The sequence below is a fragment of the Hordeum vulgare genome, chromosome 6H (assembly GCF_904849725.1).
Source record: "Hordeum vulgare subsp. vulgare chromosome 6H, MorexV3_pseudomolecules_assembly, whole genome shotgun sequence".
NCBI lineage: Eukaryota > Viridiplantae > Streptophyta > Magnoliopsida > Poales > Poaceae > Hordeum > Hordeum vulgare.
This window is the reverse complement of record NC_058523.1, coordinates 271,901,771-271,929,494: the sequence shown is the minus strand read 5'-3', so window position 1 is coordinate 271,929,494 and position 27,724 is coordinate 271,901,771. Positions and strand designations below refer to the sequence as shown.

General features: G+C 45.9%; 1 protein-coding gene across 4 annotated transcripts; it reads left to right on the top strand.

The window, feature by feature from the left end:
* The first annotated feature begins 12,941 nt into the window (after positions 1 to 12,941).
* LOC123404541 (zinc finger transcription factor YY1) lies at positions 12,942 to 26,660 on the top strand. 4 transcript variants are annotated; one of them, XM_045098468.1, is made up of 6 exons: positions 12,942 to 13,245; positions 13,334 to 13,392; positions 25,163 to 25,233; positions 25,349 to 25,438; positions 25,771 to 25,914; positions 25,992 to 26,660. In XM_045098468.1, the coding sequence occupies exons 1-6, from the start codon at positions 13,205 to 13,207 to the stop codon at positions 26,478 to 26,480; spliced, it is 894 nt and encodes a 297-aa protein (XP_044954403.1). In that variant the 5' UTR covers positions 12,942 to 13,204; the 3' UTR covers positions 26,481 to 26,660. The 4 variants fall into 4 exon arrangements, with proteins under 4 accessions (XP_044954403.1, XP_044954401.1, XP_044954400.1 ...); XM_045098466.1 differs by having other exon boundaries at positions 25,034 to 25,233; positions 26,004 to 26,660; XM_045098465.1 differs by having other exon boundaries at positions 25,034 to 25,233.
* Positions 26,661 to 27,724: the final 1,064 nt, after the last annotated feature.

The window sequence follows — 27,724 nt, the reverse complement described above, 5'->3', positions numbered from 1 at the left end:
AGTTCAATCATGTGTCTGAGTTAATAAAATGTATTTCTTTTCCAAACTATTAATTCCATAGTGGCAAACATCATGTGTTGAGGAAAGATTCAGATTTATATATCCAAGTGTATGTAGATGATCATGATTTATTGTTGTTGACATTATCCTTGAGATAAATAAGTTGGGTGGCAAATCATTTAAGCTCCCATGTTCCTATGTGTCCTATGGAAACATGAGCTCCAAAAGTATGCCTTGAGCGTGAGCAATCATAGAAGATTAAATGATAGTTGAGTAGGTGAACTTGCCAAAAACAAAGCTCTTATATGGACTCTCCTCTGGATTATGATGAATATGATTGCCCCAACGACTGAGAACATAGTTTGTTGATTAACAATAAAGTTTATGCTTATAATCCAGTAGTTGTGAATGGATTGTTACTTGTTTATGATAATTTATGTGATAAAATACTTGCTGCCATGGTAATACTCATTATGCTCTCATGCTCGTATTCTATTTTTATTGACACCTCTCTCTCAAATCATGTGGTCATTATTTTTGGGCCTGCCTTACACTTGAGGACAAGCGAGGTCTAAGCTTGGGGGAGTTGATACACTCATTTTGCATCATGAATTACTATTGATATTTGTGTTGATCCTGCCCACTATCCTTATTATCATACAATTCTTATGCTCTTTGTCTCTGGATATGCAAGGTACATCACTAAGAGGGAAATATGTGGAAACTCGAATTCTGGACCGGGAAACTGAGAAAAAGGTAAAAAAAATCAACTTGCTCCAAATGACCTGAAACTTTACGGGTAATTTTTCTGGAATATTTGAGAATTTCTGGGCTAAAAGTATACTTGAGGGGCTACTAGCTGGGCACAAGCCAACATGGCCCCCCCATCCCGAGGTCGCACCCTAATGACTCGTGGGGCCCCAACTGGCCCTCTCGCGACCATCTTCTCATATATGGTGTGTTTTACCATAGAAAAAAAAGTCATAAGTCATATTTCGAGACGAAGTGCCACTATCTCGAGGCGGAAACCTGGGCATAGGCCCTTTTGCTCTCCGGAAGAGAGATTTCGCACGAGAAACTTCTCTCTGGGACGGGGAAATCGAAGCCATCATCATGACCAACACTTCCTCCTTCGTGGGAGGACCAATCTTCATCAACATCTTCACTAGCACCATCTCATCTCCAACCCTAGTTCATCACTTGTATTCAATCTCTGTCTCAAAACCTCAGATTGGTACCTCTGGGTTACTAGTTGTGTTGATTACATCTTGTAGTTGATGCTTGTTGGATTACTTGGTGGAAGATATTATGTTTATATCCTTAATTATTATTATTACACCTCTAATCTTGAACATGTTGATGATGTCAAAGTAGTAATTATTGTTCTTAAGGACATGTGAGAAGTCTTGTTATAAGTAATCATATAAAGTTGGTATTCGTTCGATATTTTTATGATATGGGTGTTGTTACTTCTCTTGGTGGTGTCATGTGAACGTCGACTACATGACACTTCACCATGTTATGGGCCTAAGGGAAGTCATTGTGGAGTAACAAATAGATGATGGGTTATGAGAGTGATAGAAGCTTAAACTTGAGTTTATGTGTTGCTTCAAAAGGGGCTGATTTGGATCCACATATTTCATGTCGTGGTTAGATTTATCTTAATTCTTCTTTCATAGATGCGGATACTTTCAAGAGAAGGTAATCATAAGTAGGTTTTTAGTTCAAGTAACGTGGATAGCGATTGAAGGGCGCACGTGCAGCCGATGGAGAACGTGGCCGGTCACCCGACCCTTAACGTTTACCCAAGATGAAATTACACTGCAACCAATACACACGATGGTTAGGTTATTTGTGGTGGAACCAGCTCATCCGGGTTCATCCTAGACCTTTGTGGGTGCTCGCATTCTCCTAAAATTATTATATATTTTCTAACAATGTTCGTTTAATGGAAGGTTGATAATAGGGCTTGTGTTGACTTTGTCAATCTTAAGATGTTGTGTCGGCTCAGTATCTTGGAGATGCTCATAAATATAAAATATGCGTGTGTGCGTTTATAAAGATGAGTGTATGGGTGATAACCCACAAGTGTAGGGGATCGCAACAGTTTTCGAGGGTAGAGTATTCGACCCAAATTTATTGATTTTCTCACAAGGGGAAGCTAAAGAATATTCTCAAGTATTAGCAGCTGAGTTTATCAAATTCAACCACACCTGAAAGATTAGTGTCTGCAAGCAAAGTATCAGTAGCAAAGTAATATGATATCAACGGTGCCAGAAATGATCTGTTGACGGCGGACTATTCCTAACTGTTGTATCAATGGCGCCAGTAGGTTGCACGTTGACGGGGGATTATTCTTGAGAAGAATGCTTCCCCGGCTACGGCTCCGGAAAAGTCTTGCAACAAGTAACGGCGAAGTAGCAAGGAACAACAGTAGTAGAAGAAGCAAGGTAACAGCAGTAGCAACAGGAGTAGCAAAGTGACAGCAATAGCAACAGTAGCAGCAAAGTGGCCCAATCCCTTTTGTACCAAGGGACAAGCCTAGACAAAGTAACGTAGCGAGAACCAATAGTAAAAGACTCGTAGGTAGTGGATTGGTGATGGATGAGTGTGACGGATGTGATTCATCATGTAACAGCTATAACACGGAGAGATAAGTAACTAGCTCCCGTTCGTCAATCTAATGTAGGCATGTATTCCGTATGTAGTCATACGTGCTTAGGGAAAAGAACTTGCATGACATCTATTGTCCATCCCTCCCGTGGCAGCGGGGTCCTAATGGAAACTACGGGATATTAAGGTTCTCCTTTTAATAAAGAACCGGACCAATGCATTAACACTTGGTGAATACATGAACTCCTCATACTATGGTCATCTTCGGGAGTGGTTCCGGCTATTGTCACTCCCGGGTTGCCGGGTCATAACACATAGTAGGTGACTACAACTTGCAAGATAGGATCAAGAACACACATATATTGGCGACAACATAATAGGTTCAGATCTGAAATCATGGCACTCGGGCCCTAGTGACAAGCATTAAGCATGGCAAAGTAGTAGCAACATCAATCTCAGAACATAGTGGATACTAGGGATCAATCCCCATCAAAACTAACTCAATTACATGATAGATCTCATCCAACTCATCACCGTCCAGCAAGCCTACGATGAGATTACTCACGAACGGTGAAGAGCATCATGGAATTGTCGATGGAGGAAGGTTGATGATGACGATGGCGACGATTTCCCCTCTCCGGAGCCCAAAACGGACTCCAGATCTGCCCTCTAGATGAAGAACAGGAGGTGGCGGTGCCTCCGTATCGTAACACGCGATGAATCCTTCTCCCTGATTTTTTTCCGGACGAGACAGAATAAATAGAGTTGAGTTTGGAGGTGGTGGTGCCACATGGGCCCCACAAGCCCTCACGGCGCGGCCTGGGGGGGTGGCCGCGGCCTGTGGGCTTGTGGCCCACTTGCACACCTCCTCCGGTGGATCTTTGCGCAGGTATTTTTCATTAATTTCAGAAAAATTCTCCGTAAATTTTTAGGACATTCCGAGAACTTTTATTTCTGCACAAAAACAACACCATGGCAATTCTGCTGAAAACAGCGTTAGTCCAGGTTAGTTCCATTCAAAACATGCAAATTAGAGTCCAAAACAAGGTCAAAAGAGTTTGGAAAAGTAGATACGACGGAGATGTATCAACTCCCCCAAGCTTAAAGCCTTGCTTGTCCTCAAGCAATTCAGTTGACAAACTGAAAGAGACAAAAAAAACTTTGACGAACTCTATTTGATCTTGTTGTTGCAACTATGTCTAACTCATAACCAGAATTTCAGCAAGATCACAAACAAACCACAAAAGCAAATGGCATCTAGGTCTCACGATAAACTCATATCAATGGCATAATCAACTAGCGAGCAAATAATAATAAGCCTCAAATGTCAACACTTCAATCAAAACAACATGAAGCAGTACGAATAGATGGTATCTCGTTGGCTCTTTCTGAGACCGCAAAACATAAATGCAGAGCACCTTCAAAGACCAAGGGCTGACTAAACATTGTAACTCAAGGCAAAGAAGATACAGTCACAGTCATACTCAACACAGTTAAAAGCAAAGCATAAAAATGACAGAGGTACTCTCTAATTGGTGCTTTTGTAAGAGGAGGATGACTCAACAGGAACATAAATAGACATGCCCTTCGCAGAGGGAAGCATTGATTTGCAGAGGTGCCAGAGCTCAAGCTTTGAAAACAGAGATAATAATTTTGGGTGGCATGCTTTCATTGTCAACGCAATGACTAAGAGTTCTCAACATCTTCCACGCTACACATGCTATAGGCGGTTCCCAAACAGAAAAGTAAAGTTTTGACTCCCCCACCACCGATCAATCACACTCCACGGCTAGCCGAATCCTCGGGTACCATCCATACCAACATCAATCCAAGGGGAGTTTTGTTTGCAATTATCTTTTTGATTTGAGCATGGAACTGGGAATTCCAATTACCGGCCCCTTTCTCGTGAATGATAGTGAATAAACACATATCGAGGATAACACGCCTAGCATGGAAGATACCAATAGCCCCCTGTAACCACATGAACGGTTAGGGCATGCAAAACGGATTATTTCTTAAAGGTTTAGAGAGTGGCACATGCAAATTTACTTGGAACGGCAGGTAGATACCGCATATAGGTAGGTATGGTGGACTCATATGGCACAACTTTGGGTTTATGGGAGTGGATGCACAAGCAGTATTCCCGCTTAGTACAAGTGAAGACTAGCAAAAGACTGGGAAGCGATCAACTAGAGAGCGACAACAGTCATCAAAATGCATTGAAATTAGCAAACATTGAGTGCAAGCATGAGTAGGACATAAATCACCATGAACATGAATATCATAGAGGTTATGTTGATTTTGTTTGAACTACATGCGTGAACACGCGCCAAGTCAAGCCACTTGAAACATTCAAATGAGGATACCATCCTATCATACTACAACACAATCATCTCAAAATTCATGTGGGCATCCAAGACAAACCATTATAAGCTCCTAGCTAAGTAAGCATGGCATAAGCAACTATGATCTCTAAGTTGCCATTGCAAACATGTTTCTCTCACAAAAAAGTTGAATCGGGCATGATGAGCCAGTCATATTTACAAAAACAAAATAGATCGAGTTCATACCAACTTTTCCAGGCTCAGTCACTTCATCATATATCGTCATTATTGCCTTTCACTTGCACGACCGAACGATGTGAACAATAATAAGCGTGCTCGTGCATTGGACTACGTTGGAATCTGCAGGCAAACACAAAGGAGAAGACAAAGTAATATGGCTCTTTGTAAGCTAAACATGTATGCATGCAAGAGCCACTAAACATTGTAACCAATATCTTCTACCTTGACCCAAAGAAAAAGAAAACTATTTACACGGGAAAGCTCCCAACAAGCAAAAGAAGAAAAAGAAAATCTTTTTGGGTTTTCTCAAACTAGACAGACACACGAAAAGAGAAAGAAATAAAATAGCATGGATGATACAGTGGCAAAGTGTGAACACCGGCTAACAAAGTGAAAGCATAAGCAAGAATGTAAAGTCGGTGAGAAACACGTACTCCCCCAAGCTTAGGCTTTTGGCCTAACTTGGTCTACTCCCAAGGAGGGAAATAACCAGCTCTGGGGTACTCCGGAATGGACTGAGGATGCCACTCTGTGTGAGCTCCTCTGGCTCCCACTGATAAACCGATGTCTGGTACTCGACTGGTGACTCGGGCACGGGCACGTGTGGTTGGGCTAAGCCCCAATATGCGTAGATGTCCGAGGGCATAATGATGTACCTGCCTGCATGAAGATTGAACAAAGAAGGAGCGGGCAAAGTAATAGTCTCACGAGTACCCTGACTAAATACCAGATTATAAATCATCCTTCTACTTATATCTCTATCAAGAAAGTCATGGCGAACCATGCTATCGTAATCTAGATATCTCTTGGGAAGAAGAACCTCTTCTTCCTCCTCCAGTCTAATGGGTATCTCAAAGTGTCTGGCAAGACGGGTAGCATAGATACCTCCATAGACAACGCCTTTAGAACGGTTCAGGTTCAACCGTTGAGCTACTATAGCGCCCAAGCTATAAGTTTTATCGTTATAAAGGGTTTCGCGCAAGACCGCAAGATCTGGGGAACTAAGTGACCCAGCCTTCCCACGGCCAATCAAACATTTTCCCACAAAAAGTGAGAAGTATCGAAGCACGGGAAAATGAATGCTAGCAGCTCTAGCGCAAGACACTCCTCTCTCCTCTCCTACAACAATTGTACTTATGAAAGCTTCCAAGTCCCGTGGACGAGGTTCATGAATATCCCCAACAAAAGGCAATTTGCAAACATTGCAAAAATCCTGGAGTGACATGCGCTGGGGGATATCATAAAGTTTGAACTCAACCATAGGAGGATTCTTCCTCGGGTAGAAGTTAAAACTTTGTACAAAGATATTAGTGAGGAGGAGGTATTGCGGACACTTATCTTCAACGAAGGCGGTAAGGCCTGCGTTCTCCACCAAGTGATAGAAGTCCTTATAAATTCCAGTGGCGCGTAAGAACACGTCGCTTGGCCACTCGCACGCTCGAACTTCTGCGACTCGAGGGACCAGATACTTGGGCTTCTTCTCACTCCCGTCATCCTTGGGGTCATGGCTTGAAGAGCCTCTTAAGAACCTCCTCGTCTTTTCCCTTTTCTATCTCTGAAAATTTCTGAATTTTTTAGTGATTCTAAGGAAAAGTGAACAAGGCTCAGCAAAACTCGTAGTAACTACTCCCACAAGTGCCTAGAGGCCATATTACGCATCAAAACTAGTTGGGACAAGCTAAAATCAGCATGCAAAGCTCAAGAACATGGTCACCAAGACAACAAAAATACGCGGAGTATAAGGCACTGGAGCAAAAACTACTTGGACCAATGGAATAGTCACTTACCAAGGAGTAATTTCCCCAAAATAGTTCGGAGAACGGTGGTTTGAGAAAAGAGATCGAAAATCCCAGTAAGAGGAGCAAGAACACGGGTTTGAGCTGCGAAACGATTTTTTCTGGAGGTAGGAGAAGGAGATAAGAGCAAGAAGTAGTGTAGGGGGTGCCTGTGGGCCCCACAAGCCTGGGTGGCGCGGCCAGGGGGTGCCCGCGCCCCTAGGGCTTGTGGCCACTGGTGTGGCCCCCACACAAACTCTTTGTCCCAATATTTTTCCAAAATTCCAGAAAAAATCATACTAGATTTTCACGACATTCGGAGAACTTTTATTTTCGGGGTACTTTTCTACCGGACGCTAAAACAGAAAACAGGGAAAACTAAACTAAAGCTATCATTTTTCTTCTAAGCAACCTAAGGTGAAAGCTTGGAACAGAGGTTTGTGACTCCTCGATTCATCCATCTCATGGTCATCGAAAGAAATCCGTCAATGGGGTTGATCAAATCCCCTCGACAAAACTTTCTCGAATCACAAAAGAAGACGGAGAATTTTTAAATAGTCACTAGGTCACCTGAATGGGATGTGTATCTCCCCAACGAGAAAATCATACTTCATCTTGACACAAGGTATAGGGCATTCAAAGCTCCCAATAAGAATCGATGAAGTTTTTTCGATAGCATTGATGCAATGTACTCGATATTGTTTCTTCGGAAAGTGCACCGTATGCTCATTACCGTTGACACGGAAAGTGACATTGCCTTTGTTGCAATCTATAACAACCCCTGCAGTGTTTAAAAAGGGTCTTCCAAGGATGACTGTGCATCGTCCACGGGAATATCCAAGATAACATAGTCTGTTAAGATAGTGACATTAGCAACCACAACAGGCACATCCTCGCAAATGCCGATAGGGAAAGCAGTTGATTTGTCGGCCATTTGCAGAGAGATTTCAGTGGGTGTCAACTTATCCAATTCAAGGCTACGATAAAGAGAGAGAGGCATAACACTAACACCGGCTCCAAGGTCACATAAAGCAGTTCTCACGTAGTTACCCTTAATGGAGCAAGGTATAGTGGGCACACCGGGATCACCTAGTTTCTTAGGAGTTCCACCCTTGAAGGTATAATTAGCAAGCATGGTCGAAATCTCAACCTCAGTATCCTCCTCTTATTAGTCACAATATCTTTCATGTACTTAGCATACGGAGACATTTTGAGCATATCTGTCAAACACATTTGCAGAAAGACAAGTGTGATCATTTCAACGAAGCGCTCAAAATCCTCATCATCCTTTTTCTTGGATGGTTTGGGAGGAGAGGGCATAGGTTTCTGAACCCATGGTTCCCTTTCTTTACCATACTTCCTAGCAGCGAAGTCATTCTTATCGTATCTCTTATTCTTAGGCTGTGGGTTATCAAGATCAACAGGTTCAATCTCCACATCCTTATCATTGCTAGGTTGAGCATCAACATGAACATCACTATTGATATTATCATTAGGCTCATGTTCATCACCAGATTGTGTTTCAGCATCAGAGACACAGACATCGTTTGGACTCTCAGGGGTAGCAACAACAGGGTTGCTAGCGTGCAGATTCCTATCATCTTTCTTCTCCTTTCTAGGATGACTAGGTGCATCAGTGTTAACTCCTTGAGAATCTTGTTCAACTCTCTTCGGATGACCCTCAGGATACAAAGGTTCCTGGGTCATTCTACCGCCTCTAGTGATGACTCCGACAGAATTATCATTCAACTCATTGAGCAAGTCATTCTGAGCTTTAAGTACTTGTTCTACCTGAGTAGTAACCATAGAGGCATGTTTACTCAGGAGCTTAAGATCATTGACATTTCTGTCCACACAAGCACTTAAATGACTAAGCATACGAGCATTCTGTTCCAATTGTCTGCTAGCATAATCATTGAAACTCTGTTGTTTGGCAACAAAGTTATCAAATTCATCCAGGCATAAGCTAGCAGGTTTATCAAAAGGAATATCACTCTCATCAGACCTACGCAGAGAATTTACTTCTACTACCTGTATCGGGTTATCGAGAGTTCGAGACCATGGATCTCTTTGATAGGTGGTAGATTTTTGACATCTTCACATTTAATGCCTTTCTCTCGCATAGATTTCTTGGCTTCTTGCATATCTTCAGGACTAAGGAATAGAATACCTCTTTTCTTCGGAGTTGGCTTAGGAGGTGGTTCGGGAATAGTCCAAGCATTCTCATTGCACAAGATGTTATTCAGTAGAATCTCAGCTTGTTCTACGGTTCGTTCCCTAAAAACACAACCGGCACAACTATCTAGGTGGTCTTTGGAAGCATCGGTAAGTCCATTATAGAAGATATCAAGTATTTCATTCTTCTCAAGAGGGTGATCAGGCAAAGCATTCAGTAGCTGGATGAGCCTCCCCCAAGCTTGTGGGAGACTCTCTTCCTCATCTTGAGCAAAGTTGTATATTTCCTGCAAGGCAGCTTGCTTCTTATGGGCAGGGAAATATTTTTCAGAGAAGTAGTAGACCATATCCTGGGGACTACGCACGCAACCAGGAGCAAGAGAAGTGAACTAGGTCTTAGCATCATCCTTTAGCGAGAAAGGAAACAGCTTGAGGATATAGTAGTGGCGGATCTTTTCCTCACTAGTGAATAGGGTGGCTATATCGTGTAGTTTGTTAAGATGGGCTACAACCGTTTCAGACTCATAACCGTGAAAATGATCAGATTCGACCAGAGTGATTAACTCAGGGTCGACAGAGAATTCATAATCCTTATCGGTCACAAAGATAGGCGAAGTGGCAAACTTTGGGTCGTATTTCACCCTAGCGTTCAAAGTTTTTTCTTTCCACTTGAGTAGTAGTTTCTCAACATCATAGCTATCCTTACACGCAAGAAATTCCTCAGCTATCTCTCCCTCCATAACATAACGTTCAGGCATAACAGGCAATTCAGGCATATCAGGAGAGCTAGTTCTAGCATGCAAAATAGCAGGTTCTACTTCAATAGTATCAGCAGTTTCAGAAGTATCATCACATCTAGCAGCAACTCTAGCAATTTGTGCATCAAGGGCACCTAGTGGCAAAGCAGTATCAGGCATAGCATCATCAGGCATAGTATTAAGCATAGAATCATCAGGCATAGTATCAAGCATAGCATCATGGGCAGCAAAAGCAGCATCATCAAGCACAGGCGACATATCAAGATTTCTAGCAGGAGGCGAAGTTGCAAACTTACTCAAAACAGAAGGTGAATCAAGTGCAAAGCTAGATGGCAGTTCCTTACCTCTCCTCGTAGTGGAAGGCAAGATTTTAGTTCTTGGATCTTTCGGATTCCTCATAGTGACCAGCAGACGTCAATCCCAAGTGACTCAGAGAATATAGTTGTGCTTCCCCGGCAACGACGCCAGAAAAAGGTCTTGATTACCCACAAGTGTAGGGGATCACAACAGTTTTCGAGGGTAGAGTATTCGACCCAAATTTATTGATTCGCTCACAAGGGGAAGCTAAAGAATATTCTCAAGTATTAGCAGCTGAGTTTGTCAGATTCAACCACACCTGAAAGATTAGTGTCTGCAAGCAAAGTATAAGTAGCAAAGTAGTATGATAGCAACGGTGCCAGAAACGACCTGTTGACGGCAGACTATTCCTAACTGTTGTATCAATGGCGCCAGTAGATTGCACGTTGATGGGGGATTATTCTTGAGAAGAATGCTTCCCCGGCTACGGCTCCAGAAAAGTCTTGTACCAAGTAACAGCGAAGTAGCAAGGAACAACAGTAGCAGCAGCAACAAGGTAACATCAGTAGCAATAGCAGTAGCAAAGTGACAACAGTAGCAACAGTAGCAGCAAAGTGGCCCAATCCCTTTTGTAGCAAGGGACAAGCCTAGACAAAGTAACGTAGCGAGAACCAGTAGTAAAAGACTCGTAGGCAGTGGATCGGTGATGGATGAGTGTGACGGATGTGATTCATCATGTAACAGCTATAACACAGAGAAATAAGTAACTAGCTCCAGTTCGTCAAACTAATGTAGGCATGTATTCCGTATGTAGTCATACGTGCTTAGGGAAAAGAACTTGCATGACATCTATTGTCCATCCCTCCCGTGGCAGCGGGATCCTAATGGAAACTACGGGATATTAATGTTCTCCTTTTAATACAGAACGGGACCAACGCATTAACACTTGGTGAATACATGAACTCCTCATACTATGGTCATCTCCGGGAGTGGTTCCGGCTATTGTCACTCCGGGGTTGCCGGGTCATAACACATAATAGGTGACTACAACTTGCAAGATAGGATCAAGAACACACATATATTGGCGACAACATAATAGGTTCAGATCTGAAATCATGGTACTCGGGCCATAGTGACAAGCATTAAGCATGGCAAAGTAGTAGCAACATCAATCTCAGAACATAGTGGATACTAGGGATCAATCCCCGTCAAAACTAACTCGATTACATGATATATCTCATCCAACTCATCACCGTCCAGCAAGCTTACGATGAGATTACTCACGAACGGTGAAGAGCATCACGGATTTGTCGATGGAGGAAGGTTGATGATGACAATGACGACGATTTCCCCTCTTCGGAGCCCAAAACGGACTCCAGATCTGCCCTCCAGATGAAGAACAGGAGGTGGCGTCGCCTCTGTATCGTAAAACGTGATGAATCCTTCTCCCTGATTTTTTCCGGGCGAGACGAAATAAATAGAGCTGAGTTTGTAGGCGGTGGTGCCACGTGGGCCCCACAAGCCCTCACGGCACCGCCTGGGGGGTGGCCGCGGCATGTGGGCTTGTGGCCCACTAGCACACCTCCTCCGGTGGATCTTTGCGGACGTATTTTTTATTAATTCCAGAAAAATTCTCCGTAAATTTTCAGGACATTCCGAGAAATTTTATTTCTGCACAAAACAACACCATGACAATTGTGCTAAAAACAGCGTCAGTCCGGGTTAGTTCCATTCAAATAATGCAAATTAGAGTCCAAAACAAGGGCAAAAGAGTTTGGAAAAGTAGATACGACGAAGACGTATCAATGGGACACATCTATTCTCATCTCGAGCTCGTATGCTTTCCCATGAAAAGTAAAATAAATAAAAAATATATTTTGTCAGGTTCTAACTTTGACAAATGTTCTCTGCTTTTGAAAAATTTCATCCCGAAATAACATTCATGAAGGTCATGGTAAAAAAAAATCAACACTCAAAAATGCTATTTTCGAAAGCATTTTAGAGTGTTTTTTTGTCATGACTTCCACGAATGTTATTTCAGGATGAAAATTTAGAAGCGCTGAGAACATTTGTCAAAGTTTAGACAAAAAATTCAGATTTTTTTGAATGCTTCTTCCCCCCCGGAAGTTTACTTTCATCCCAAGCTAGCTCGAGAGTAGAAGATAACTTTCAGAGTGTATGGGTGTTCTATGTGAGCATTTGGGTTGTAGTTTGTTTGTAAAAATACACACTGTTAACCTCTCCCTTCCCGGTATCCACTTAAGATCTGGCCAAACGGGCCCGACCCGACACAAAGCACGCCTCGGGCCGTGTCTGGGCCTGGAGGTTGGACACGCGGGCCGGCACGACACGACCTGTTTATCATTTTTATTATATATATATATAAGATAAATAAAAGCCCAATAGATCAAAATCAATCAAAAAAACAGTCCAATATATTAAAATCAGTACAAATAATAGCGAATAGGCCGAAACCGACTCAAATAGCGGTTTAAAATACTAAAATCCTAACAGGCCAGCAGGTGTGACGTGCCGACGGGCCGATCCGTATAACTCCCGTGCCGTGTTTGGGCCTGATACCGGGCACGTGGGCCGGCACGGCCGGGCCCGTTTACTAATCGTGTCCCGACGAGCTGTGCGTGGCTGCACGATTCTGCCGGGCCGTTTGGCCAGGTATGATCCACTCCTGTGTGCCTGCTAGACGCCCCCACAACCGGAAAACAACTCAAGAGACCTGTTTCATTTGCCTTTGGTCTTGTGAGATGATGGATGGGAAAGGAGCAGCCGCGGCCGCGAGGCGTAGCCATAGATTTCCTCGCAGCACGACATGCTGCTCCTCATCCACCATGCCATCCGACTCCGAGCCTCCCTCCCTGTCCGTACCCACCCGTAGCCCGGTAAACATAAGTCGCCGCCCCTCCCAGCCCCAGCCCCAGCCCCAGCCCCAAGCCCAAATCCGAATCTTCCCTTGCAACAATCATCCATAACGCCGTCATCGCCTTCTGCCCCGCGGGGAGACGAGATGCAGGGACTCCACCGCCCCTACCGATGGGTGAAGGAGTGGTTTGTCCCCCAACCCCTACTACCCTCGAATTCTACTCTGCTTCGTGTAATATAGATCTGAACTATTTGCGCTGCGTCCTTCTCCTAGGGTTCCGCAGGACCTCGTCATCGCCGGCGGCCCGTGTGCGCTTTACAAGTGGGTGCGAGGTACCTCGCCTTCTTGTCGCTGCTGTAAATTCTTACCTTGACTTGCTGTTGCTTAGTAATCGTGCCTGCGATTGCTGCTTGACATGATCTTTCTTTGGCTGTTATTGTGGTTTTCGGTGCTCAAATTCTACCGGGTGTTTATTAGATAGAGGCTTCGGTTTGGTTGGTCACAGGTGCAGACTAGCCTAACTTTCGAGAAAGCCAAAGCCTTGCGCCTAGAATGATTACAAGCTTAAGGCTAGGCCATTACAACCTAACACCCCTCCAGCAAGATAGCAACTAACGGCCGCTAGAGGCAAGTATAATATACACACCACTAAAAAAGCCTTTCATCTTCCAACACGTGGCTGACCAGTGGAAACGTTTGTTGTGATTCTTGAAGACGGCCCAACAATGGTGCTGCCTCACATCACTGTTGAAGACACCCTTGCAGCACTGGGGCATTGCCTCCCCCTCCGTGTAGGCCATATCCGGCATGTCCCACACAATGAAGAGGCAGGCCAAATCCGGCCTGTCCCACACAATGAGGAGTTAGCCCTGGCAGGCCTGAGAAGAGCGCGCAAGATGCCCTGCCCATGCTGAAACTCACTGACTAATGTCGACGGCCTGCATGTTGCATTGCCACATGTTGCTGCACCCCATGTGTATCACAATGAATACCCAAGCTACCAGATGTCGTCCCTGTTTGTTTCAGCTTCAGGGCAGTTTTTTGACTAAAAAAAGCTAAAACAAACAGCTATTTTAGAACAATTGTACTGTTTCGGGCTATTTTCAGTGTAACAGCTCAAAGCATGTTTTGGTGTACTTCACAGCCAAAGCTGTTTCCCTTGCCCCTCCAACATTTGGTGTTTGGTCGTAATTATGTCATAAAGGCCACAACAGGCATGATCTATTTTCCCCCTTCGCCCCCCTCCTCGTGAAACATAGCGTTTTCACCAGCTCACAGTCGTTTCCGCAGCTACATTTTTTTGCCTAACAACTAACCTTCACTACAGCTGTTTCCTCAGCACAGCAGTTTTGCCAGCACAGCAAGTCCACAGCTGAATCTGTCGAAACTGAAGCCCAAACAAACTCGTCATCTGCATTGCCTGAAGCTGATGCAGATCAGCTTTCATCCTTGCACCGCCGGCGCAGGTACTTGAGCCACTCCTCTAGGATTTTAAGGCACAACTTACTCTGTGATCCGCTAACTGTGGGGCCTGAAGTCATGTCGCTTACACATCATCGACAACACCAAAAACTGCCCACCAGGGTGAATTTCTGTGCCGACCAGATCCAGCGGATCGCCAACCACAACCCACATGGGCACTGAAACACACTTGCTACTGTCTTGTCTTTTGCCCAAATCCACAGCAATGCCATCAACACACAGCAGGTGTCTCTCGATAGCATGTAGAGCAGTGATAGGCCAGAACCCTTGCCGGCCCACCGCTCCTCAATAGAGGCCACCGCATGCTGCACGCCAGCAGGCTCTGCTCTCACCGCCCAAGGCCACAGCCCTGTCACACAAGCCCACCATACTGACCCCAACATTTTGGATAGCTGGTTCAGACCCCTCAGGTGCCCAGATCTGCGGCATGGTGCCCAAATATAAGACATCCTCTGAGTGAGTGCCAGCCACTTTGCTTGCTGGAGGAGTGGGCACTACTATTCAGCAGCACGGTGAAGGAGGGCGAGGCACTAGGGCAGCGCCACTATTGGACAGCAGCCTAGGTACGCACGCCTACCCTAGCCATATCTGTATACATGCTAGCCTAATTGCCCTTCACTTTACTTTATGCTACAAAAACAACAATAACAACCCTTTTAGTTCCAAACAAGTTGGGGTACGCTAGAGTTGAAACCCATAAGATCTCAAAACCAAGTCATGGTCCTGGCATGTGGATAGCTAACTTCCACGCGGCCTTGCCCATGGCTAAATCTTTGGTGATATTCTAGTCCTTCACATCTCTCTTTACGAACTCCTCCCATGTCAAGTTTGGTCTACCCCGACCTCTCTTGACATTATCAACACGCCTTATCTGTCCTCTATACACTGGTGCTTCTGAAGGCCTGCGTTTTATATGTCCAAACCATGATGTTAGACAAGCTTCACTTCAATCGGTGCTACCCAAACTATCACATATATCATCGTCCTGAACCCTATCCTTTCTTGTATGGCCATATATCCATCTCATTATGTGCATCTCTCCTACACATACCTGTTGGACATGTCGTCTTTTAGTTGGCCAATATTTAGCGCCATACAACATCGCATGTCGAATCACCATCCTATAGACCTACCTTTTTAACTTTTGTGGTACTCTTGTCACATAGCCAGAATCTTGGCACCACTTCATCCATCCAGGTTTGATTCAATGGCTCACATCTTTATTGATATCACCATCTTTTTGCAACGTTGACCCCAAATATCGAAAGGCGTCCTTCCGAGGTACCACCTGCCCATCAATGCTAACCTCCTTCTCCTCCTTGTGCCTAATATTACTGAAATCGCACGTACTCGGTTTTAGATCTACCAAAAGCCTAAAACCTTGGATTCCAAAGTCTGTCTCCACAACTCTTAACTTTCTGTTAACCCTCGTGTCGGGAAAATGACACCTATGGGAACCTCCAAGGATCCCTTGATCGTTCGGCGGAGAGAGAGAGGTGGCGCCAAGAGCAGAACTGGCGGTCAGCACCGACAAGGTCTTTTACCCAGGTTCGGGCCGCTTGGCGCGTAAAACCCTACTCCTGCTTTGTTTGTTGTATTGGATGCTTACTGTAGGGTTACTTGCTACAGTAATTGCCTTTCGGCTGGTGATCAAGGAGTCTAAACCCCAAAAGGTCCAACATCTAGAACTGAGCTTTGGGCCTCCTTTTATAGGCAAAGGGGTCACCAACAGTGCTTTGAAGTGGGTTCACGAGTTTCATAGTGAATATGGTTCACCGCTATCTATCTACCGCAGTGTCAGGGGCAGTAAATGCCTTGTCAGCCCCCTGACCTGCATCAAGGTGACATCGACACGTACCCAAGTGTTTTGACACCTGGGCTTTGTGCTGGCGCATTAGGGATGCGCTGGAGCGGTGGCAGTCGGTGGCACTGTGGTAGGAGGGACACCTGGCGGGCGAAGGGAGCCTGCCGGCCTGGCGTCCTTGCCGGTGGCCTATCCCGTCTTCCCGGCAAGGAGGGCTTGCCGGGGCCTTGGACGTCTTCCCGGCAAGGAGGGCTTGTCGGGGCCTTGGACGTCTTCCCGGCAAGGAGGTCTTCCCGGCAGGGAGGGCTTGCCGGGGCCTTCTAGCTTGGGCTGGTTTTTCACACCCTTGGAGGGTGTGACCTTGGCGAGCCTGGGTTATCTTCCTGTAGGTCCTTCTTTGTGTACTGCCGCCAAGGGTTTTGCCGGCGCCCGTGCACAAGTCTGGGGCACAGGAGACCCCAGTCTCAAGTGCACCGACAGGAGCCCCCGGGCCTGGGCCACACACGCGCGCGAGGCGTCGTTGGGCCAGGCCCGAAGTGGTGCACGAGCTTCTGTGATAGGGTACTTGGCAGCTTGGAGCCGTTGCAAGTGGCCTTTCCCCATGTCGCGCATCGAGCGCGCGAGGTGTAGAGGTGGGCGCATACTGGCCGTCCCACCTCCCTGAGGCATTACTGCCACGCGTGAGGCATGCGCAGTAACAGTCCGGCAAGTGGCGATCGTGGCCATAAAGGTCGCAATCGTGGCAGGGCCCGCCCTCGCATGCATTGGTGCAGCAGGGTGCCCCCCTGCTCGCTCGTGACCGTGGGTGATTGGGCGAGAGGGGCGGCGGTTTCTGGAGCGAGGAGGGCTAGCCCCCGCGCCCCGCCCTATAAATTAGGGGGTTTGCAAGGGGGTTTTGCTCATCCATCCAACTCCTGAAACGCACAGCAGCCCCAACCTCTTTTGCAGTATCTTTCTTAGCTTCAGGTGGCGCTCGCCCCTAACCATGGCTAGGGAACGAGGACGGCCACCATCGGCCGCCAGAGCGGCGAGAGGATCCCGTTCCGATCATGCCACAACTTCAGGGGCCGCAGCCGCGGAGGGTGGCCCGAGCGCCCGAGGTGGCGAAAGGGCGAGGGCCGCGGAGGCCGTGGCCAGGGAAGGCGGGATGCTACTCCAGCAACCCCATCTTCTCCGAGGCTTGTTCCAGCGGGGACTCACGTTGAAAGGAGGACTCCGTTGGAGTTCCTCGTCAAACTGCAAGGCCGCATCAGGACCCGACTTCAACTCCCCGCCGCCTTCGCCAGGGCGATGAGCGAAGAGAAGCTCCCGATGTTGTGGCTTCGAGTGCATGGCTGCGGCAATGGCGCCGTACCGGTGGCCGTGGAGCAACCGGGGCCTCGGCTCCTGGTCCTTGGCCGTGGGTGGAAGAGCTTCGCTCGTGCCCACAATCTCTGGGACGGGCACGTTCTTCGCTTCAAGATGATGGCGGACAACCTGCTCTCCGTCAAGATATACGGGAGCCTAGGTGTACGCCTCAGCTGCTGCAAAGAGAGCTCGAGCGGGACTGAAAGCCCTTCCTCGCGTGAGGGCGACAAGGACGGGACAGACGAGAGCGACAAGGACGGGACAGACAAGAGCGACAGCGGGTACGGGTCGGATCCTCGGCAGGCTAAGCCTGGGTACGAGGATCTGACCTCGGACTGACCGCCGGTTGCACCATCACCATCACTCCATGGCCCTCCTCCTCCTGAGTTGGGAACGACAAGCCGAAAGAACCGATGCTGCCGCATATTGCGGGCAGCGCTTGGTTCCCAGCTCCGTCGTCCCTTCTGGCCCCGTTCTCCTCCGCGCAGTGCTGGTCCAGTAGGAGCCAGCTTGGGTTGCGCCGGGGGCTTTGCCGCTGTTTGTCTTCTTGAACTTTTGTCCGGCAGGCATGTCCCTCGCCAAAGACAGTACCATAGGTTAGAGTAGCAAAAAATCATCCATGTAATATGTCTGAGTTTGCCTCAAACAAATGAATGAAATGTTGTTTCCTTTTTGTCTGATCCCCTGCGTTTTCCGGAAGCTTGCCGACGTGATTGGTCCTGCCGCTAGTGCTTTGAGGAACGGATCCTTAGCAGTTCGTCGGAGGGGTTGTTACTGGCAAGGCTCCTTGCCGCACTCAGTGCAACCGTTAAATCGTCGAGCGCGGCTCGGTGCGAAATAAGGCGCTGCGTAGCCGCTTGGTCTGCTGAGCAAGTTCGAAACAGTGTGAAGGTGCTCTGTGGCCATTCAGGTCGTTGAACGAGCTCGAAACAGAAACAAGGTGCACTGATCCTGGCAAGGTTCCTTCTACGCACAGGTTTCTCAAACAAAGATTGGGACTTCTAGAAAGGAAACAACCTATCTACTAAAAAAATTTATCTAGAATTTTTATCACTTATCTGTTGTGCCGCGACACTTCTTCCCGCAATGTCTGGATCTTTTGCCGAGGCCTCAGATCCCCGGCAAGCAGGCAGTTACATCCTCCCGACAACCTCCCCGCCGACAAGATTCTTGCCGATAGTCTCTGACTATCGCGTAGGGAAGGGGTTACCGGGGTGTAACTCCTTTTTCTCTTTTTGGCCAGGCTATGCCGGCGGATCCCCTGAGCGCATCTTTGGCAGCGGCGCGACACTTCCAGGGGGAAAGCGTTTTCATTGGAGCGCGTGCCGGGGCTTCGGGACCTGTTGGCGCATCCTCGACGGCTATGCATCACTCCGCAGAGGTGCGTCCGCCTGAGTATGCGCCAGAGGCCTCGCCGAAGCCCCCAGGCACACCCTCGACGGCAGCGTCCTGGAGCGGCGCATCAACCTGATGATATCCAACTCGGGGTCTCCGCCTCCTTGGCCTGCGCTTGCGCAGCGCCGCGTTTGCGCAGGCGCTAGGAGGCTATAGCAGAGTGGAGCGGCCACCGCTGCGTCCCGCTTTGGGGAACCGCGGCGGTGCGCTCAACTTCCAAAGATCTGGTGCGGAGCTCGCTCGGATTCGCGAAAAAGCTCTCAGCCCCCTACCTGGCGCGCCAAAGATGTCGGGAAAATGACACCTATGTGAACATCCAAGGGTCCCTTGATCGTTCGACGGAGAGAGAGAGGTGGCGCCAAGAGCAGAACTAGCGATCAGCACTGGCAAGGTCTTTTACCCAGGTTCGGGCCGCTTGGCGCGTAAAACCCTACTCCTGCTTTGTTTGATGTATTGGATGCTTACCGTAGGGTTACTTGCTACAGTAATTGCCTTTCGGCTGGTGATCAAGGAGTCTAAACCCCAAAAGGTCCAACCTCTAGAACTGAGCTTTGGGCCTCCTTTTATAGGCAAAGGGGTCACCAACGGTGCTCTGAAGTGGGTTCGCGAGTTTCATAGTGAACAGGGTTCACCGCTATCTATCTACCGCAGTGTCAGGGGCAGTAAATGCCTTGTCAGCCCCCCTGACCTGCATCAAGGTGATATCGACACGTACCCAGGTGTTTTGACACCTGGGCTTTGTGTTGGCGCATGAGGGATGCGTTGGAGCGGTGGCAGTGTGGTAGGAGGGACACCTGGCGTGCGAAGGGAGCCTGACGTCCTTGCCGGTGGCCTAACCCGTCTTCCCGGCAAGGAGGGCTTGCTGGGGCCTTGGACGTCTTCCCGGCAAGGAGGGCTTGCCGGGGCCTTGTGGGTCTTCCCGGCAGGGAGGCCTTGCCGGGGCCTTGTAGCTTGGGCTGTTTTTTCACACCCTTGGAGGGGTGTGACCTTGGCGAGCCTTGGTTATCTTCCCGTCGGTCCTTCTTCGTGTACTGCCGCCAAGGGTGTTGCCGGCGCCCGTGCACAAGTCTGGGGCACAGGAGACCCCAGTCTCCAGTGCACTGACACCCCGTCCAACTACTGTCGACTAGCACCACATCAACTAGCACCACATCATCCGCAAAGAGCATACACCATGGGATATCTCCTTGTGACCTCATTCATCACCAAAGCAAAAAAGATAAGGGCTCGAAGTTAAATCTTTGTGCAACCTTATTTTCATTGGTAAGTCATCGGCGTCGCATCACTTGTTCGAACACTTGTCACAACATTATCGTATATGTCCTTGATGAGGGTAATGTACTTTTGTTGGGACTGTGTTTCTCCAAGGACCTCCACATTACAGTCTGTGGTATTTTATCATAGGCCTTCTCCAAGTCAATGAACACCTATGCAGGTCCTACTTTTGCTCCCCCTATCTCTCCATGCGTTGTCGTACCAAGAAAATGGCTTCCATGATCGACCCCCAAGCATGGAACCAAACTGATTTTTAGTCACACTTGTCATTCTTCTCAAGCGGTTCTTAATGAATTTCTCCCTTAGCTTCATTGTATGGCCCATCAACTTAATTCCATGGTAATTAGTACAACTTTGCACATCCCCTTTGTTCTCGAACGGTGGTACTAATATACTCTATCTCCATCATTGTTTATAATGCATCCTTGAGGCGTCATCTAAGCGACGCTTAGGCGTCAGGGTGCTCCCTGATGGTAGGGCGTCGTGCTCGCCTCAAGACAAGTGAATAAGGCGCCTGCTTTGGGCTTTATGGCGTCTGCAAGTGTCCGTTTAGGCACGCGCGTGCTTGCCTTAAGACAAGTGAGTAAGGCGCCCGCCTTGGGCTTTATGGCGTCTGCAAGTGCCCGTTTAGGCACGCGTGTCGATGGCTTGGTCCAAATTACAATAGCTAGAGCTCTCAGGCGGGAAACAAAGGACCCGCGTTGGAAACTAGGGGAAGATATAGGGCTCCATGCGCAAACAAAAGAAGGTGGAGAGAGAGAGTCAAGCAGACCAATCTAGTCCCGCGCTCTAGGGGGAGAGCTTTGAACTTTGGCGGTGGCCGGCGGCGGCAGGGTGAAGAACCTCTGTCCAAACGTCCACGTCTTTGATCTGCGCTAGCTTCTTTCTCTTTGGTCTCTTCTCCTCTGGCGCAAGGCAACAAGGTAAGGCGAGACACTAGGGGTGACTCACCGCTTAAACGGTAAGGCGTAAGGCGATGGGGGCTGGCGGGGGACTCTCCGTTCTTTGCTCCTTTTTCTGCCTTGCTCCTCTCCGGTCTGCTTCCTCCTCCCTTCCAGCATTTGCTTCTCTTGTTCTTTGATGACTGATTGGCCCTTCTCTTAGTGTTTCTGCAATAGTCAAGTAGGCAAACTACATCCAATGGTTCGACTTTGTGATATGCGTTTTGGCCAAATTTAGAGAGGAAAGATTTATATTAATGCTAGTTGTTAATTCTCCTGATTGGCTGCCAGATATATATGCATGTGTTTAAGGTGTCGCCTCGCCTTATGCTTTAGCGGTTAAGCGGTGAGTCGCTCCCCAATGCCTTGCCTTGCTTTACTGCCTTAAAACCATTGGCCTCCATTCTTCGGGCATCTTGTTTGGCCGAAAAATGAGGTTGAAAAGCTTAGTTAGCCATACTATCGCTATGTTCCCAAGATCTCCCCACACCTCAATGGGGATACAATCAAGGCCCATCGCCGCCTCCTTTCATCCTTTCTAAAGCCTCTCTGACCTCGGGCTCCTTGAGTCGTCGCGCAAAACGTCTGCTGGTTTCATCAAAGGAGTCGTCCAACTCAATGGTTGAGCTCTCATTCTCTCCATTGAACAACTTGTGGAAGTACTCTCACCATCTATGCTTGATCTCGTCGTCCTTCACCAGAAGCCGGTATGCTCTGTCCTTAATGCATTTTACTTGGATGACATCCCTTGTCTTCCTCTCTTGGATCTTGGCAATCTTATAGATGCTCCTTTCACTTTTCTCGTGGTTAAACGTTGATAGAGGTCCTCGTACACACGACCCCTTAGACTTAAGGGCAGAAGAAAAAATGGGAAAATTCCTCCATCTCCCCAAAAGAAACTTCACTCTCATGGACTCCTTCCATGCTGGTACTCTTGCCTTGATACTGTGAACCCTTTGTCCACAACACTACACCCCTCCTGGACAAGTAGCTTGTCCTTGAGCTGGATGTTGGTGGCCAGGGCTGAAATCCTTCATAGCCCCGTTATTGATGTGATACTGATACTGTGACTGCAGCTCTACGTTTTGCTAGAGCTCTTGACTAATTCTCAGGTACAACCTGTATATCTCAAGGTCACCCTGATTTTCAGATTGCAGAGATACAGATTTCATGTACAACACACCTGTTATTTCCAGCATAGACTCCTTGGATGTTGATTCTGTTGGTCCAAAACAAGGAAAAGGCAACCACCATGAAAGGAATACCCTGATTTCTCTGTTTCCTATAAGCCCATGCAAAAAACTTCACAGTGGAGAACTTCTGTTCGAGATCCTCTCCCAGGAAATTAGGAATGACCCTTATTATGCCGCTGAATTTCAGTTGGCAATAGAATTCTTTGCATGTCCTGTTGGTCGCATATACCTCTGACATCCCCTTGGTCACGTTCTTCTGGTGGATGCCATACAAACCAACAAAAGCTATTTTCTGTTTTATGGAAAATGCAAACCAATACGAATCCCATAGTATTTGTTCTCTTGCATGCATAATAATTATCTTGCTTTTCTTTCCAATCTGAAAGATAGCTTCTACATATTCTATGCACCAAATTATCTCTTCCTGTATGCGTACATACAGACAGAACCAAACTTTTGCTTGAGCCAACGTCCACACATGCATGATGGCCCAGATCAATTTCGTGGACAGCTCCAATGCTAGGTCCATGCTCAGCACTTGACCCTTTTATAGCCTGCCTCAACCGTTCCACTGAAGAGGATTTTCTTGATGCTGTTATGCATGGTTGTGTCACCACCTTCGCTAGCAGTGCGGCTGCGCCTGGTTGCTCCTATGTCGCTCCTCTATCTGCATCTTTAGCTTCTGCATCCGAATGTCTCATAACTGCCGCTGCTGCTTCTTCGTGCACCTCTATAGCTTCTTGTCGAACCACCGTTGCTGCGCCGACTTTCAGGCTGCAGTGATGATGTTGCTGCCGTGCTCGCCATGTTTGCCGCTGAAGCCATTGCTGCCTCCTTTTCCTTTTGTGCCTTGATCTCAAGCATATATGAATCTTGAATTCGTTAAAGATAGATTGGATTGAGGCCTTGGAACTGTTCCATGAAAGAGTCGGCATTGAAAGCCATGTTGGCTATCTCTGATACGGTGATACCAAATGGTGTGAACCTTGATTTACAATGGGATAAGCTACCGTGCTGAAGATCGCCAAATGGCGTGGCTGCGAGGGTTTGAGTAGACATAGGTTGTGACAAGAGAATAGCTAAGAGGGATTAGATTGATTGTTCTTGTTTGCCTCAAATGTGGATATATGTCATCCTTATATAACGGATGCTCAAGCCTTCGACCTCTCCTAACACGATTAGTCATATATCTTTCCTTATACAATTGCACTCTTTCCTAACTCTATGCTTTCAAGTGGACTCCACTTCCTCCTTTCGGGTTTATACTTTACTAGAAGGATTAGGCGTGCTTTGTTGCACCGTTTATGTTATTTGGATTTCATAACGATCAAATTGGTTTAACGTGTGCGGAAGATAGTGAAGTGTGTTTTGTTTTTTGTAATATGATGTTTTTGTGTGTTTTTTTCGCACTGCGGTTTTGTGTTATCTGCTAATCAACCCATACATGAGAAAGTTTTCTGTGTTGGTGGACGCATGTACTATATTAGTGCTACAGTGCACGTAATGGCGTTTCTTTGTTGGGTGGTGAGAGGGTGTGCAGTACTGATGTGTTTCTACAGTATGGTTGCTTCAGATTAATTTGAGAAGGTGTGGACCTAGTCAAAATCGTGAATCAAATCAAAATTGAAATACCTCAACTGAATGAGAGAGCTCCATGAGAAATAGTTGACCCGGTCAAAATCGAGAACGAACGAGCACCTCAATTAAACGGGAGAGCTCTGAAATTAGGCAACATGGTGCATTAGATAGATGGTAAAAGAACTAAAGCGAGAGCCCCTTAAATCATTGACCCGGTTAAAATTGGTGACCCAATTTCAAATTGGAGACCTCAATTGAATGTAAAAAAAAGGCTCTAAAATTAGAGAGCATGGTGTATTAAATGATAAAAGAATTGATTGACCCAGTCAAAACGGGTGACCTAAATTCCATATTGAAGACCTCAATTGAATGCAAGTCCTTAAAAATTAGGGAGCATAGTATATTACATATATAGGTCTCAGGGGCCAAAACAGCAAGACCATGGTGCAGCCGTAGTGAACTGCATGCACGTGCCTCGGCTTATTTGACTGTAGCAATTTAATTGGCTGCATGCATGCCCTTAGCTGTAATAGCCTAATAGGTTGCATTCTTGGTTGGGCGTATTGACCGGAGTGCTTTTGGTGGCTCCATGCTGCCAGTCGTAATTAACACAGCAAACTGGAGGGGAATTGATGTGAAATACTTACGTTGTAATTGCTGCAGCCTTGTAAATTCAAATGGCTTACCGTGGCTCACATGCCCTTTAATCCCGGATAAATGAAGTACTTTTCTGTCATGGACTCCTCCCATGCTGTTATTATTACGTTGGTACTGTGGACCCATGTCCACAACTAAAGTATTGCGTTCTTTTACACCTCTTCTTTGTGTTCAACTTCTGACTAATTTAGAAGTCATGTGCAATGCAGTAATAGGGACAAACTAGTTGGATTCATGACATGTTTGCATTTAATTTAGCATTCTCATTCAGCTACTATTTTTTATCTTCATTCCCTCATAGAGGATAGGTTGGCTGCTCTTAAGTCCAAGGACAAGGAACAAGGGGCAGGCACTGCAAAGCCTGATCCCAACACCGAGGTTCTTTTCTTATGCAGCTATGATGGCTGTGGGAAAACTTTTGTTGATGCAGGTGCTCTTAGGAAACATGCCCATGTGCATGGGGAGAGGCAGTATGTGTGTCACTACGAGGGATGTGGGAAGGTATTATGTCATGCATATCTGTTTTTGCCTACATCGCGCATTCATTTCCATATGGCAGTGGCATTTTTTATATTGAGTTGCTTATCTAATTCTCTTTGCTGATTCCGTTTTGTAGAAATTTTTAGATAGCTCTAAGTTGAAGAGGCATTTTCTTATTCATACAGGCGAGAAGAACTTCGTCTGCCCTCATGAAGGTTGTGGCAAGGTAATACCATGCTTTCTCTGTACTTGTTTTGCTTTTCTGTACATAATTTTGGTTTTTAATCATGTATAATTTGTATATTCGAACAAGTTACCAGAAATATTTAATCACGGTGAAATGTTATTTGTGTACAACGATGAGAACATGCTCATTCTGGAGTGGCACTTACTAGCAAGAGACTTCTTCATGTTTTTTTGAGAAATTATGTTAGCTTAGTGGGATGCACTGGGTCTGGTGGAACAAGTGCAATGCAGCAAATTGGCATTCCCTAATCACAGTTGTGGATTTGGGAACTCATGGAATTAATTTGTTTTTGTTCCTTGTTATCATTGCAGGCTTTCTCATTGGATTTTAATTTAAAGGCACACATGAAAACCCATTTTGCGGATAACTATCATATGTGCCCATACCCAGAATGTGGTCGAAGATTTACACAGGAATCTAAACTAAGGGCTCATTTCAGGGCACAACATGAGAAGGTAAGATGTATGGAGATATTTGTCAGTTGTAGTTAGTTGTAGTTTCTTGCATGACTTATACTTACAAGACTAGACAGTTTGGTGCGCAGAACCTAGGTGGGCCTGTAATGAACCCAGGTGGGCCTCATAACACATTGAAATCTCCCGTAACACCGCCAGTTCCCTCAGCTGATCGTCCGTATGTTTGTCCTTATGATGGGTGTGGCAAGGCGTATATTCACGAGTACAAACTTAACCTCCATTTGAAGAAAGAACATCCTAATCACTATTCAAATGCTGGTGCTCAAGCTGGTTCGTCGAGGGGCACCGTGTCGAAGAATTCCCGTAGAAGTAAGCCGAACCTCATGACTAGCATGCCGCTCGCCAAGATCCCTAAGCGCAACGGATATACGGTGCCATCATCTTCAGTTGTCACTGTCCCTGAGGAGCATCAGTGGCCAAGGAAGGTATTGTATGAAGCCGATAGTGAGGAGACCGAGGAAGAGGGAGATAACATGGAGGAGGGGGGATTGGGATATAGGGCTGGTAGCGGCGACGATGATGATGAGACGGAGGAAGAAGAATGAGAGCTATGGGTTGCTGTGCTCATAGCCGGACTGGATTATAGTTTTGCATATACATGTAACAATACATATTATGGGTGGCTAGTTAGGTAAGTAGAAATTTATGGGTTTCATACTTGCATGTAGGCGTCTCATTGTAAGGTCTCGTTGTAAGGATATTAATTAACTTATCTCTACTCCTAACTGCAGGTCGTCGCTACGCACTCTCTCTCCCAACTTCAGTCTTTTTTAAACGGGAATCCTAAATAGTTTGATTTTTATTACTTATTTTCTTGCCATACCAATTGATCATAACTAAAAAAACCCCGTAATCTGAATGTATCAAAACTTTTCATGTGGTTATTTGGCCATGTATTTATAGAAAACAATTAATCATAGTCAATCTTTAATCAATATTTGTAGACTAAATTTGAATTAATTAAGCTTATATACATTGATCAATTGCATTTTTTTTAATATTTCACCAAATTTATATTATTAACCTTACTGCATGTTTTCAAATCTGCCATACCAATTGATCGTAACTAAAAAAATAATCCCGTAATCTGAATGCATCAAAACTTTTCATGTGGTTATTTGACCATGTATTTATAGAAAAGAATCAATCATAGTCAATCTTTAATCAATATTTGTAGACTAAATTTGAATTAATTAAGCTTATATACATAGTTCAATTGCATTAATAATATTTTTTATATTTCACCCAATCTATATTATTAACCTTACTTCATGTCATACCATTTTATAATTTGCAAAAATCTTAATGTATCAAATTTTTGCATGTAGTTGCAAGTTTCTACTCTAAATGAGGAGTTGGTAGCTATCATTTTATTTTATTTTTCCATCTTTTCTCACACCGTTGTTTGATTTTTTCATTCCTTCTCCTATCATCATATATTTAGTAATGTATTTATGTGAAAAAATTAATCAAGATTAACTTCTAATGTATCTTTAAAGACCGAACCTGAATTATTTAACCTTATCATAAATCGCTCAATCATATTAATTAATATTTTCATACATCATGAATTATATTAATTAACATTTTGTTTTCAAGTTCTTTTCTCATCTCCCCTCCCACCTTCGTGTTTTCTTTTGTCTATTTTTTCGTTTCTCCTTCCATCATCATCTTCTCACCTTTGTCTGGTTTTTTCGTCTATTTTTTCTGGTCCCTCCTCTCACCATCATCTTCTCTATTCCTAAATAAAAGAAGAGTTGGTAGCTTTCATTTCACGACTTATTTTCGT